The sequence below is a fragment of the Rutilus rutilus genome, assembly GCF_951802725.1.
Source record: "Rutilus rutilus genome assembly, chromosome: 17".
Taxonomy (NCBI): domain Eukaryota; kingdom Metazoa; phylum Chordata; class Actinopteri; order Cypriniformes; family Leuciscidae; genus Rutilus; species Rutilus rutilus.
In genome coordinates, this window is record NC_140230.1 from 30,678,942 (window position 1) to 30,693,657 (window position 14,716).

At 40.1% G+C, this 14,716-nt stretch overlaps 1 protein-coding gene across 4 annotated transcripts in view; it reads right to left on the reverse strand.

The window, feature by feature from the left end:
* Nucleotides 1-388: 388 nt before the first annotated feature.
* Nucleotides 389-14,716, reverse strand: part of zfpm2a (zinc finger protein, FOG family member 2a) — a 167,933-nt gene continuing 153,605 nt past the window's right edge. For all 4 annotated transcript variants that reach the window (XM_084386173.1, XM_084386172.1, XM_084386175.1 and 1 more), the window contains 3 exons: nucleotides 4,932-5,138; nucleotides 3,823-4,044; nucleotides 389-3,444 (listed from right to left, as the gene is read on the reverse strand). In XM_084386173.1, the coding sequence (XP_084242299.1) occupies nucleotides 974-3,444; nucleotides 3,823-4,044; nucleotides 4,932-5,138 (2,900 nt within the window). In that variant the 3' untranslated portion in view covers nucleotides 389-973. The remainder of the gene's footprint in view (nucleotides 3,445-3,822; nucleotides 4,045-4,931; nucleotides 5,139-14,716) is intronic.

Below are 14,716 nucleotides of genomic sequence, written 5' to 3' on the forward strand. Positions count from 1 at the left end.
AGATCTGGAATTTTATTCCATCCATATACATGCATAGCAACAACATTTTTTTAAGAAATATTTTTCTTACATAAGGACATTGGAATGATCATTTTTACAGTATTCCCTTGTCTCGTCCCACCCATCAATAATCACCATTGATAAACCTGATTTTTGTACAATTTCATTTTTTTTTTTTCCAGGAGTAAGGAATAGCTGCTTTTCTCCCTTTATAATACTGCTTTCTGTAATGTTCCCGCCCTCCTTTTTTTCTTGTTTTTTTTTTTTACAAAGTATTGCGCCGAGAGCAAATTTTTAAAAAGGGAGAACAAGGTGTTTCAGCAAACAGAAATACAAGTACTATACAAGAATGCTGCCCTCCTCATTTAAACATCCACTTCTGAGTCGAAGAAAAGACACAGACAAACAGCAACATGTATATGCAAAGCCATGTGTACAGTATATGCCAAAACATGAGCTGCAGCGTTTTGCCTGGTTAACCCTCCAAACAGTTTTAAGGCTGTAGTCAAGAGAATCATACTGCAAGTGACATTTTGACATATACAAAAGACTGTACCAGCAAATAAGAATACACAAGTGCTCCAGTAGCTATTGTTGGGTCTAAAACGCATTTCAGTTTTGTATCCCGTGCCTATTGTCTCCTTGAACCTAACATACATTGTAAACAATATGTCTGCTACACAAGAATGACTATACATTAACATTACAAACAACTCTGATATAAACTTTCTTTGAATTTAAATTAAGAGCACTACTCCTATTAATACTGATTGTAAAATAAATAAAATGTGAAAGTGGCACCAATATTACACTTGGATTTTTTTTCATCATTTTGCATTAAGTCTTCAAATAACGAAAAAAGAAGCTTCTCTTGATTGTCCACAAGCAGTATATAAAACTGCATGATGCACTAATTCAGACACGACCGTGTACCCAAAATAAGAGGGGAGAACAAGGGAAGAAGAGCATCATTTCATTTCACATGCTCAGCGGCATGTGACGAGCAGTAAAACTTCTTGTGAGTGATAAAGTTTGACAAGTTATTGAACTGGATGTCGCAGAGGCGGCAGTACTTCCCACTGCCTGCTGGCGGTGCTGAACCATTTATGCCTTTTCCGGCAGGTGCGGATTCTTCCATGGGTGATTTAGAAGTGGGTGATACATTCTCGTTTGGGTCGGGAGGGTTCTCGGCTCCCCACGTGGGAGATGTTTGTTCCTCTGGTGATGAGGCGTTGTGAGGCTGATTCTCTTGCTGGGGAGTTGCTGGTGTCTGGCGATCCTCTTTATGACCACCATTGACAATCACCATGCCCCTGTTTTTGGGCAGCAGGGGCAGTGGCTCCTTGCTGGGATGGGCACAGCCATTGGCCGCAGGTGGTTCTGTGCCCGTCTCTCCTGCGCCATTGCTGCTTTGCTCCTGTTCGGCTGCCTCACCCTGCATTGCGAGACTCCCTGCCATGTAGTCGCCGCTCTTTATCCCGAAATATGGCGAAATTTGCTCTGTACCTTTCACCTTCTTTATTGCTCCAGGATAGAGACAGTGAGGCAAAAACATGTTCTTGTTCTCATCTTTCGAGGCCATGAGCTGTGCATCACCGAAAGCTTTCAGGTCCGGTGCCGGCCCGAGGTGTGGTTGGAACATGCCTCCGTTTTGCACCATTAACTTGTTGCCACCGTTTTTCTCGCATTTCACAGAACTCTTGTCATAGATGTCATCTGAGTTATTGCCTTCGCTCTTAATGCCCTGGAACATCGCCTGCTCCAGATTGCAGATCTCACCATGCTGAGCAGCTGTGACAGGGCAAAAGTTCTGTTTATGTGCTAGGTAATTCTCCACTTTGTTAAAACTTATCTTGCAGACGGTACATTCGTGATAGTCCAGCAGTCTTTTAGGGGAGTTACACGACTTGTCAGGAAGAGGTGAGCACTTTTTGCTGAGATCTATTGGAGCATCTAGTTCCTGTGGGTCTGCAATAGTGTTACCTTTGGGGGCAAGGATGGGCTTGGAGACAGTTAGAGAAGCATCTAAGTGTTTCGGGACAAGGCCTGGAAAAATGTCACACCGTGGATGGAAGCGGTCGGCCAGACTTTCTACCGTCTCTTGGGATGTACAGGGATTTCCTAGATTAGGCAAACCCATGAATCCCGGCTGCCCCATGGGCTGCCGTTGCTCTTGGTCAGGCAGACACATCTCATACATCTTCCTCCGCTTGCGCGTTCTCATGGTCCGCTGCATGGCAGGCACCTTCGCGGACATGCGTTTCATGGGTGGGTCGTGGCGAGTGGCGCAATAGTACTGCTTGTGAACCATGAATGTTTCATGCCGGCTGAAGGTGATGTTGCATGCTTCACAGGTGGTCTTGTTTGGGTCATTGTCACTTTCCACCAAAGATGTGCTGGGACTCTTCACCTCAGGCTGTTTTCCACCAAGCCTTTCCTCAACTCCTGTTGGTGTAGTAACCTTCTTTACTTGCCCCGTGAGGTCTTTTTCAGGCACTTTCCCACTAGCATTCATAATATCCAAAACAGACGAATTCAAGCAAGCTGTTGTCACGAGATGACTGTCGGTCTCTGATGGAAGGCATCCGGGGAGCATACCGACTGAAGTGTGGCCACTGTTTGGACTTATGGCATCGGAAACCTTGTCCGGAACACTAGAGAAATCTGGGGACTTTGCCATGTGCTGCCAGCGACTGTTGCAGTAGTGCTTCTTATGAACTAAGTAATTATCTAGATTATTGAAGGTGATGTTGCATTCAAAGCAGGTCGCTCCTTTGGGCATCAGAGGACTGTAGATGACGGGAGGGTAGCTGTTCCCTCCATGGCGTAGCCTGCGATGCACAAGCTCTGACATTTTTGCTAGAATCTCAGATGCTTGTGGTACCACAGAAATGTCCTGGGAGAATGCAAACTGCGACAAAAACGGACCCATGGGGAAGGTTGGGCCCATGTTGTGCTGGACAGGAGAGGAGGCTAGCCGTGGACTTGAGGGTTCCGATTTGATTCTGGTGTAAGAGAAACTAGCCTTGCTGCCTGGGTGACTTTCCCCCTTCTGCAATCCGAGGGTAGGTTTTTTCTCAGGTCTTTCAAGTTCTCCATCAGGACTGTTGGCCTTGTTGGGTGTGCTTTTGGGACTTTGCATGACTACATCCTTCCTGCCTGACACTTCTGCTCTTGCCGCCTGCAGACTTTCCTCTCCTCCTCGTGGGGAGTTTTCACTGTCACTCTCCCTGTGAATCTTCCCAGAGTGTCCATGTAAGTCTTGATGTTGCAGCAGTTCCCTATGGTTCTGGAAGCTGATGTGGCAGTGATTGCATCTGAAGGCTGCCTGTGACAGGTGTGAAAGAATGTGGTGCTGGAATGTAAGGAGTGAATCTGCTGTGAAGTTGCAGATTGTGCATTTCAAGCTGGTGCCAGGGGGAAGAGACTCCTCCATTTTGACACCTATGAGAAAGAAAAAAGACAGTTGTTTTTTTGTCAGTCTAGCATTTCCACTAATTTGACATTGTGTATGCGATAGATCTGTTTGTGTCTATTTACTAAACATGCTGTGAAACTAATAGTATAATATTAATATAATATAAAATTGTTAATATAATTAATCATCTTTCTCATTAATGTTCAGCTTGGCTGGGTTCGGCTGCTGATTTGCTATTTTTGTGACTGCTAAATGAGATCAAAATAGGAATGGGTGATGAGTAAGTTAAATTAACAATTAAAAAGTTACCTATGCAATTTTTATGTACATTGATTGTGAGAAGAAAAAAAAAAGTAACGGTCAAAATGTACTGTAATTATGATAACAGAATACCCTGTACTCACTATGTGAGCTCAAGTGCATCTCCAGAGCACGTGGGTTGCTGAAGCTCTTGTTGCATTGTGGGAAAGGGCAGATACTGGGAGTTTGGTGGGAATTGGCATCAGTCTCTTCTGGGACATTATCTGGTTCCCTCTGCCGCCCGCTGCAGTAATACATCAGGTGGGCCTGAAGGTTCCTCTCACTCCTGTACCATATCCCACATGCTTTACAGGGGAAGATGTCCTCTGAAACACAGATGCAAGCACGTAAACTATATTAATTTGTTTATTTTTATATAATATTATGTTTTTATTGTTTGTTTAATGTCATTCATTATATAGTTATTGGCAATTGTATTTATTAATGAAATTCTCATCATTTGGCTATGGAATTGTATTTCTTTTTCCTTTTCATTTGTTCTTCAGAAGTGGAACTGGAATGGTGGAATTGTGCAATTGCTTAATCCCATCCCTATAGGGGATATATCAGAAGGGGCATTAGGAGTGTTTGGGACGGCTGTATGTCAGTTCATATTTACGGCTGATGGAAGAAGATGGAGAAGTTACTCAAATAGTCTAATAAAATGATTTTAAATAACAATTCTGCTGTGATGTTGCATGGCAACAGAGATGATTCCAGTAGGCTTGTGCCCTTTCCTGAAGGGCAAATGAAAACACTGCACCATCTGCTAGCAGCATCTTCTGTGTCAAGCTGAACTCCAGACCTCACTGATAAAGTCAACAAACAAAGTATTTGCAAATGGCTTGAATTTTGCAATTACAAGGTTGGTCAGAGTCCAGACATGTTTACTGTACCCTTAAACGGAAGGGCAGAACATCTTGTTCCTCCAGTAGAGGTTAATCTCTGAATAACTACCGCATACTCTGTTTTCAGTGTAGTTTGTTCTGAACTGGCTCAAATGATTGGCTGGAGTGCTTAACGGTGCAGCGCCGGAACAGGTGAAACCCCATATGCAGCAATATTGGGGCCAAGTTTTACGGTAAGACCAAACCCTACAGCTTTATTGTACAAGTACATTGACCGTTAGTCTTGATTCGCCGCTTACATGTTTATGATGCCTGTGGACAGTTATTGAGTTTGCGTGTAAACAGAAAGAGTTGACTAAACTTACTGTTGACTATAGCTGTAGGTAATATGGAGGCCATGGCAGCTTGCTGGGGCAGGAGCTGGATGGTGTCCAGGAGGCGTGCTGGGTACATGCCCTCACCGAGAGACATGTGATTGACCGCCTGCAATCGAGAGTCAAAGTCCACTGCGAATGCCACCAGCTCCTCGCCTTCCATCATGTTCTTGGTAGTGGTGCACCACAACTGACCACCTGTGTGACAAAGAATAATAGACACATCATTACTGCTGCATTTAGCCACTTCAGTTTAAAATGTATGCAAACGTTTTTCTTGTAAAAGTAGTTTGATCATTGTTATGATGCATTTATATTAAGATTTTTGCCGCTTGTTCAAATTTGTAACACAGTTCTTAAACATTTTGTCACAAAATTCATTGTTAAATCCACTTAAATTTGTAAAATGGAAGATAACTTAATCATTTTGAGTTGGGACTACATTAATCATTTTTGTTGATATAACTACCTGGGCAGTGGATCTGTAGTTCCCAGCATGCTTTGCATGGGACTGAATTAGGAGAGTAAATTTTGAAATTAAGTGTTATTATATAGTTTTGAGGTTACCATTGTGCAGAAGAGTGGTGGTGTGCTAATGCTGTGGGTGGTTACATGATGACCATGATTTGTGTTGTTTCACTCAATAAGCAATAACTGTGCAAATGCCAGTTTTGAGATCAGCCTCTTCTTACTTGCTCATACTTTATGTTTTATATAATTATAAACTAAATTAACATACTAGTTTCCTATGTCATACATAACTTTTGCAAGTTAGTATGACAAAGGAACTTAAATTTATTAAGTTGGTTCAACAAAATGTAACAAAATAAACGCTATTCTTTTGAACGTTCTATTTATCACATAATCTTTGAAAAAAATGTATCACGGTTTCCAGGTTTTAACAATGATAATAATAAGAAATGTTTATTGAGCAGCATAATCAGCATCTGGAGGATCATGTGACACTGCTGAAAATTCAGCTTTGCATTCACAGAAATAAATAGCATTTTAAAATATCTTAAAATAGAAAACTGAAAATTGTGATTTTTTATTATACATTTTCACACTTATGAATTGTATTTTTTCCCCCATCAAATGCTAATTTTTACTTTATCTGGAAATTATACCGGAAACTCCAAGACAGCCATAAATTCATAAACACTTTTGCAGTAAAACATTACTGACAGCCAGACACAGCAACACTGGGTAAAAATAGTGAGAGTTTGGGGAGGTGCAATCTGTCCAATTAATGGAAGACAGGGATTGGGTAAAAAAACTAAACAAACAAAAAACACTCTTTTTGGGTGGTGATGATGCACACTTTAGCTTTAATTAATCATGTTGCTTTAAAGGCATGGTATATCTTTAAGGTCTACTGCACATCTAACATTTGGAGTTCAGATCAAACATTCTGCTTGATCATTTTAAATATACTCAGAGTAGACAGGAAAAGAAAAGCAGGGAGGGATAGATGGAAGTCAGTGGAAGGGGTTTAAGCTCAGATAGCATTTATCTTCACACACGGAAGGATTTCAGCCACACTTCATTTGCCATTCAAGAGATTAAAGTTTTAAAAATGACTATTTACAAAAAATCTGGCTTCCGAGATAACAACAAACCATGATACGCAGATGCTAAATGGCAGAATTAGTACATTGTTTCAGTAGGGAAGCTGGACAATTAATTAAAGCTCTCTGTTAGCTCTCAAACACACTGACTGAGCTTCAGAGGGGAAGATGAGCTGTGCTTTCAGACCAGCTGTTGGGAGGAAAGGTAATGAGAGAAAAACAGGAAGGGAATGTAATTCCTGAATTTAGGAAAATTTACAAAAGGCAAACATAAACACTAACCCACTGACTAACTACTTTGCTGGTCAAGTTGACGAATAAAAACAAGTAGTCGTGCAAAAGCTAATCAGCAGTGTTGGGTGTAACGCATTACAAGTAACGGATTCGTTTTCAAATATGCAACGCAAGTTACCTTGTTTTCCTATTTATTGACTTCAGCACTCCTGTCCTCATGTTGAGAGGAATCGTGAGTAAGTGCAGAGGCGTTGTGTGCGCTGTGTAAACATGGTTATTGTAGTTCTACACTAAATGTGAGCAGGCACATCTCACCAGCACAAAAACAGATGAATGAATAAATGCAAACTCATAATATAATGCAAACCTGCACTAATTAAATGTTAAATTACTCAAATATACTTTATGTATTTAATCTCACTTTATTAAGTAATGTCTTTGCTGCTGACATTCGATGATCCAATTCGACCATGCTAATAAGCAAAAATGACCACGTTTGTCTTTATTTTTATTTAGTTGCACTTTATGAATGTTGGACTCCTGCGTGCTATTCTTCTGTAATCCAGAATGTCAGCACAGCTGAAAGGTTTATTTGAGCTGCGCCCTATACTGTACAGGCGTGAATTTGCATTTCCTTTAGCCTGAGGCTTAATCATTTCACTTTTGGTGAGAAAGGGCTTTTACATTTAGCCAATAATAGATTTTTTTATTTATTTTGTTATTAAAAACAAACAAGAAAGCCCCGCCTAGGTGAGAAAAAGTAATGCAAAAGCAAAGTAACTAAAGCAGTTAGTTACTTTTTTTATTGTAATGCATTACTTTTAAAAGTAACTTTCCCCAACACTGCTAATCAGTACAAATTTGCACAAGTTGGAATCTTAGGTCAGACTGTTGACAGTCAAATCATTGAATAATCACTGTAATGTTCTATTTTTCAGGGGTGCTCAAAAATGAAAGATATCATACAATCAGATCAGATATATAAAAAGAAATAAAGTTAGTGCATGAAATGGCTTTCTAACACAGGCACTGACTGCGAAAGCTTCAGTGTGTTAAAAAAATGCGCGACTGCTGCCAGAAAGAGCAGCTTATCAACGTGTGGATCTGCAGCGGGGAGACACGCTCTTCAGACGGGTCCTCTTCATCAGCGGGATCCTGTCACACACCACACACTGCCTGGAGAGGCTCTCTCGTTCCTTATCTCCTAATTAAAATAACAAAAACTACCGTCGCCATCAGCGCAGATCAAAACTGTCACCTGCAACAGCAGGAGGGCGCAGGTCACCTCTGCCTGCTCAATACTGCTGGAAGTTGCATGAAGAACTCATTACTTGCACCAGAAAAGAAGCCAGAATGTGATGTATGCAGGGTGCCACAACCGCTGCGGCATTGTGGGATGGCCAGTTTCAACATCTCACAGCGAATCGCTGACAAACTTCGACTGCCCAGAAATAAGGTGTAATAAGAATCAGAAAGATATTAGTTGTAAACATGTTACAGTCATGTCCTTCTCCGATGAAGATGTTTTTGAGGCTGAAAGTTTATGATTTACAGCAGAAGGTTCTAGAACAACTCCAAGCACCAAAAACCGTATCATAAAGGTGTTATTTTAGTATTATTTAAACAAAATTATAGTATTTATTAATATTTTGAATGAGCTTTTATTTTTATGTATTCAGTTTATTGTAGTTTAAATAATTTTAAGTTGTATTTTTTTAATGAAAAAGATTTAAAATGTTTATTTTTATATCAGTTTTCTTTTTTAAGTTTTATTTATTTATTTTAGTTTATGTCATTTTCAGTTTTAGTAATTTAGTGCTTTTGTAAAATTTTTTTTTGAAATTATTTTATTTTGTTATTCAACTGAAACTTATTTGATTTCAGTTAGTTGCCAACATTTCAAATTTTTGCTTAAATTTTTCCATATATATATACACATATAATTTATTTCGGCATTTTTTTCAATGAATGAAAACGAGTTTTAATCATTTCTAGTTTTAGTTCATAAAAATACTGTATCATACAAAACAATGAATATGCGTCAATACCATTAATATTAATAATTAATAATAGTATACCATGCATTGCATAGACACAACAAATGCTAAATTATCATAATGGCATTTAAAAAATAAATAAATCAAAATCTAGTTCCTAAATATCTCTAAATTCTGAAGTTTTCATGACTTTGATTCAAAATACTTTACCCTGAACGGAAGACCTTTGACTTCAACAAAAGATATGGGGAAATGTTTTCTCCTCCCTATTAAAAGCTATTATGCCTATTTATTCTGCTATTAATACATGATTAAATGGTGCATGATTATACATTCAATCATTAGCATTTAGCATTTTTTCCCCCGACTGTGACCCTACCAGAAGAATATACCTGCAACCTAGTTAAAAAAAAAAACACACTGCTGCCCGTTATCATCTTAGAAATAACAGCTTTGCATTTTTAATCCAATTTTGTGAAAAATGTTATGGCAACACATGCACACACACGGTAGACTATGTTACTTCCAGCTCTTCCATCACACTCAAATTGAGCACTATGCTTTGATGGATACAGTGACTCATATTTTTGCTTTCTGCACAATGTCTACTTAATAAAGCAGCAACAGTAAGAGTAGTATTCTAATATTCCATGTCAAACAAAACCTAACTTCATCATGCAGTGTGCTCGAACCCTTCGCAGGTCCAGTACAGCATGGGAGATCAGGCCAGCGTTTCCAACTGATTCTGCTCGCAGGGTCAAAAAGTCAAACTTAAAGAACAACCACAGTTCAGATGGAGACTTCCTGTCTGTGCCACTGTAAGTTCACACACTGAAATGCACAGGTCGATGGGCAGCCCTAAAGTGAGAGACGCGGGACCCTTGGTGAAAAGCGTAGCCAGCGCGGTGCTGCTTTCGCCTGTGAGCTGTCTGAAGGCAGCAGAAGGCCTTTGTGCCGCGGCCAACGCAGTCGCAATGAAGCCTATTGTCTCCATCCTCCTGCAGCGCACCTGATAAAAGAATAAAGAACTATGACATATTCCAAAAACAATGGAGGAATTAAGGACACACAATACGCCAGCTGCTTCATTAAAACAATCAAAACCCGGTATCCTGTACATAGTCCAGATAACTTTAAAAAAAAAAAGCTTCTTTTCATACAATCTCGCGGTATAGAATCCTCTAGCGCAGGCTCGTCCTCGCGGCCCAAACTCCCCCCTCGTTCGCACTAATGATGCTTTTAAACACTTACTTAAAGATGTTCACATAAAGGAATTACAGGGGGGTTCAGAATTATGCAATTACATGTGTAAGTCCATGCCGCTCTAATCAAACACACCAGGATGAGCCGTCGTCTGAAAGCCTCAAAGGCACCTAATGCAGGGCACGAGCACTTTGAATGATCACTTTAAAAGATCGACCGTGTTGTAAAAGCACAAAACAAGCCTTTCTAGCGCCCGTTTGCTGTCTCTTTCCGTCTTTTTGTGGCAAAAGCCGACAGAAGGGTTTGCTAATGAACTGGCCGGAGGACAGCTACTCAAATGTTTGCATGTGTAAACAGTAGAAGACTTTAATAGTTTGCTGTAAAATGCATAGTTAAACATATCTGTGTTTGTTTCTCCCATCTGTCCAGACAAAAGGCTGCATCGGAGGCCGTGACGGAGGCGCGGAGCACAAACCTCGACGCTACGCCAAAAATGACACTGCCAAAAAACAAATCTGGGGCAAAGGAAGGCAAACGCATCCTTTATATTTTGTGTCAATAATGGTGTATTTGATGTGTAAATTGTGTCTTCGTTCCAGAAAGATCAGGCGGCTTTTACCTTCAGACCTTCAGTATTTAATAATTCATTCACTACATGCAAAGCCAGAGCAAATAACAAAATATTCCACTAGCTCCTTTCTGTTAATATCTTCTGCATAAGGAACAACATGTAATTACGACTTTCTGTTCTTCTGCTCCTTTCCGTAAGAACTGCAGGCTAATAAAAAACAAGTAAGGGAGCAGTTCTTAAATGGAGGGTGGCAACCTGATTAGACAGCAGGGAGAAAAGAACGAAACAATGTTAAATGCCAAAAAGTAATTGTGCATAGGCTTATCAGCTATTAAAAGGAGATGAAATGCTTCTCACAACGCTATGCTAACAGGCAGAATGCACTGAATTCAGAATGAAAGTTGCTAATAGCAAAGTGTGAAGTAAAAAGAAAATCTTATACCAACAAACAGCAAATAGTTTCTCATTTTGCCTCAGAAATAGATGTGGTAAATTAAAATCAAAAAATGAAAAAGAAAAAGAAACAATAATAGAGATGCTAAAGTGACCCACAACATGTTCTTGGTCTTAATGTCAGCGATTTACCATATGCATTCCCAAATGGATACGATAAATCTTTCTAATTGTGTTTCATTTGGAAATACATCAGATAATGGAAGTAAAATGGGTTGCATGTCATGCTGACTTGGGTTCAGACTGAACTAAGTAGAGAGATGATCATATAGGCAGTGTTTGCTAACGCTAGTTTTGAACTACACACTTACAGTTTGAACCTCAGTTATTATAAGACCAAAAACACAACAAACCAATACAGCAAGTCCGTTAGTGATAAGCCATCACACTGATATGATTCTGTCTCAATGTCAACAGTCACTGTGTACGGCCATAAGGGGGCACTGTTCACATACTGTAATACAGATCTGACCTACAGTATCAGAACTCTCTCTGCTCATCCCAAAACCACACGAGACCAAACACAGACACACTTGTCCCTTCCTTGTTTCTCTTAAAAGTGAGTTCACTCCTTTGTAAGCATTTCAACTATTTCATTGTCTTACAGTATTTTCGGAAGCAGAAATGGCTTGCATCAGGAGAATTACTCAACACATGCTGACACTCTTTGCGCATGATACATTTGTGGAAGAGTTCAAGAAAATACAATGACAGTAAAACATGTTGGTATTAGTAGTGTCACAGTATAGTAATTCCTCAGTATCAGTCAGAAAAGTTCTCAATATTACATTTGCACAAAATCCCTGCTCAAAACACGTCAGGTTTCCGTTTAGATGCAGAAATGCGTGTTCATAACACTGAATGATTTATAAGTCAAAATTTGATGTTTATTTAATGATTAAAAGCTGATTTTGACAAATCCCTTTAGAAGTAGTTTTCATTTGCAGATTCGAGAATCGCACTGACAAAAGCTTTAATTTAGCGTTTAGAGCAACAGCTGTGATGTGAATTAGCATTATAAAAACACATCCGTTCATCAGTTTAACGCCAAACCCAAACTCTGTTTGCACATCACATGAATGTTAAAAAAGCATTTAAGGATGAAAAGCAAGCATCCCGCAGTGGAAAACGAATATATATTTGGCTTGAAATTACGCATTTGTTTTGTACGTGCTTTTAATTATGAAAAACAAAAATAGAATTTGATCTGCTTTTCATCATCAGCTCACTCGACGTGAAATACTCGAGGGTAAATGAGAGTGTTGAGCAAACATTCTCACCGAGATCAGCGCTCACTTCGTCAGGTTACCGCGTAATGGTTGCGGCTAGTCGACATGTGTTTACTGCGGCCCCCGCTGGGAGGGACACACACACGCCACCCGTCTTGACCATCAGCGTTAATGGGACGTCGCGGCTTCGTGGCAGCGGGGAGCGGTAGTGTTGAGTTGAGCGGCAGACCCCCAGCTGTGGTCGGTGGCCCGCTTCCCCTTCCCAGCATGCTCCACGCCGGGGAGCAGGTGAACGGCCGGGATCCAGCGGGACCGCTCTCTTCCAACATGGCTCCGTCCCCGTGCCACATGGGCCCGTGGACGCTTGCCCTCATGCAAATGCACGGCCTGCAAAAAATGGCTCCTTCTCCTCTTTGGAAACATCGACTGGCAATGACGTTTTTTTCGTGGGAGATTGAGCCAGATTGATGCACCTGTCAACCATTTTGGAAGATGAAGGATCGCTGTGACATGGACAGATCGCAGGAAGAGAGCCCGACAAAGATGTCTCACAGTGATAATGCATTTTGGGAAAAAGGGGCGTTTAAGGATAAGCGTGTCAATTTTTTATGATATTAACACAGTAAACAATTGAGACAGTGTTTGTCTGAACAATGGTGGACGAGAGAGGGCAACTGTTTTGTTTTGTTTTCTAAATGTGCAGAAAGACATCATCTACAATCCTACAGCATAAAAAAAATATGTTTCAAAGTTGTTAACAAAATGTCACACCGTCCTGAATCTCATTTGCTGAATGTAACCCAGTACTTGTTGCTTACTAATTTTGGAGTGCAGATTCCCAAAAATAGTGCCTAGTTTTGCTCTAGCACGTCACACTTTCTCTCAAAATATTATGTGGCTTTTGTAGCATTTTTGGTTTCGACGACCATCTGTGAGGTTTAAGAAGTCTTGTATTATCCCTTAATCACCAGAAAAACTGCCTTCCTCTGAGCCAATTCACAACTATTTGTTCAATTCTCAGACAATTTTCACATGCATGACATTATTTTACGCCTAATCCTAATCGCAAGGTAAGAATTATGCAAATATGACTACATATTGTTTTACAATCGAATACAAATATGTTTTACTACATCCAAACAGCGACAGAAAATGACAGATTTTGTGCGAAAACGGTTATTCATAAACTTGCGTTACTCCTTTGCAGATTGTAATTTAAAAGATATATTTTGAATACTGAAAACTACAACTTTCTAAGTCTTAGATCGGTAAGATTTTTAATGTTTTTAAAAGAAGTCTCTTCTGCTCACCAAGGCTGCATTTATTTTAATCAAAACAGTTAGTTTAAATGGTCTAAAATTGTATTTTTATTAAAATAAATGGAGCCTTGGTGAGCAGAAGAGACTTCTTTTAAAAACATAAAAAATCTTACTGATCCAAAACCTTTGACTGGTAGTGTACATATAATTTGAAAAACAAATAGACAGTTTTGGACAGTTTTTTTTATTTTTTTATTTTTAACTCAACATCATCAAATTAGATAACATTAGGCTTTTTTTGAAAATCAATTTTTTTTTCAAGATGCAGGGCTGTATTATTGAAGTACCTTTTACAAGAAAACACCATTTCATTCTTTTTTACTTTTTACTTGCTGTTTCTTTGTAATTGTTTGTAAAAGAATTTTCTGACAGAAAATTGCTTGCACACCAAATTTTGTTTCAGTGTACCTGAGCAACCCGAACTTGTTTGCACCGTAACCCTTCTGTAATTCCACATATTGTGCAAAGCGCAAGCTAATTACGTCCTCCGTCGCTTCGAGCGTCTGAAATAAACATTCAGCGGCTAAAGGATCTAATTGCGTTTGTCGGCTGGTGCGGAGGGAGGACACTGCTGCCCTTGCACAGTGCCATGCTGTCGTCCTGGCACGGCCTGTCCACTGCCCCAGGTACTGCCATACGGCCATCTGGAGCTGACATCTGTCTCTCTATTGATCATAAGGGTTTAGCACTTGATCAAACAGACTGCGACAGGAAATTGCTCTTTTCCCCACAGTAAAGGTGGGCGGCAGGCACGAGGGTAATAGAGTGGAACAGATTCGCTGGGTCTCACCGCAGCACACACCAGCCCTGGCATCCACAGCAAACGTGGAACGGGCGCTGGTGGGAACGCTGTGCCAGGACGTGCCCACTTCAGCTGGTGTGCGTGTGTTTGCGGCAAGACGGTGATCCCAGGAGAAGAAATAAAGCGTTAAAAGGACTGTTTTAAAATGAAAATCCTACGGCATCATTAAAACTTCTCGATACGCGTTGAAAGGCTTCACTTCGCAGCACACTTTCGGAAAATGACACAAAAACGGCAAACGAGTTTGGAGAGGTGTCAAAAAACAAACCCAAATATATCCCAAAAATATTTACAGGGATAAATGTGCCAGATGGGGGCCGCTCTGCTTTTTTTTCAGAAGCAAACATACTCTGTGATTCAGGATATGCTGAATACAGGAACATTTTAATGAGCGCGAAAC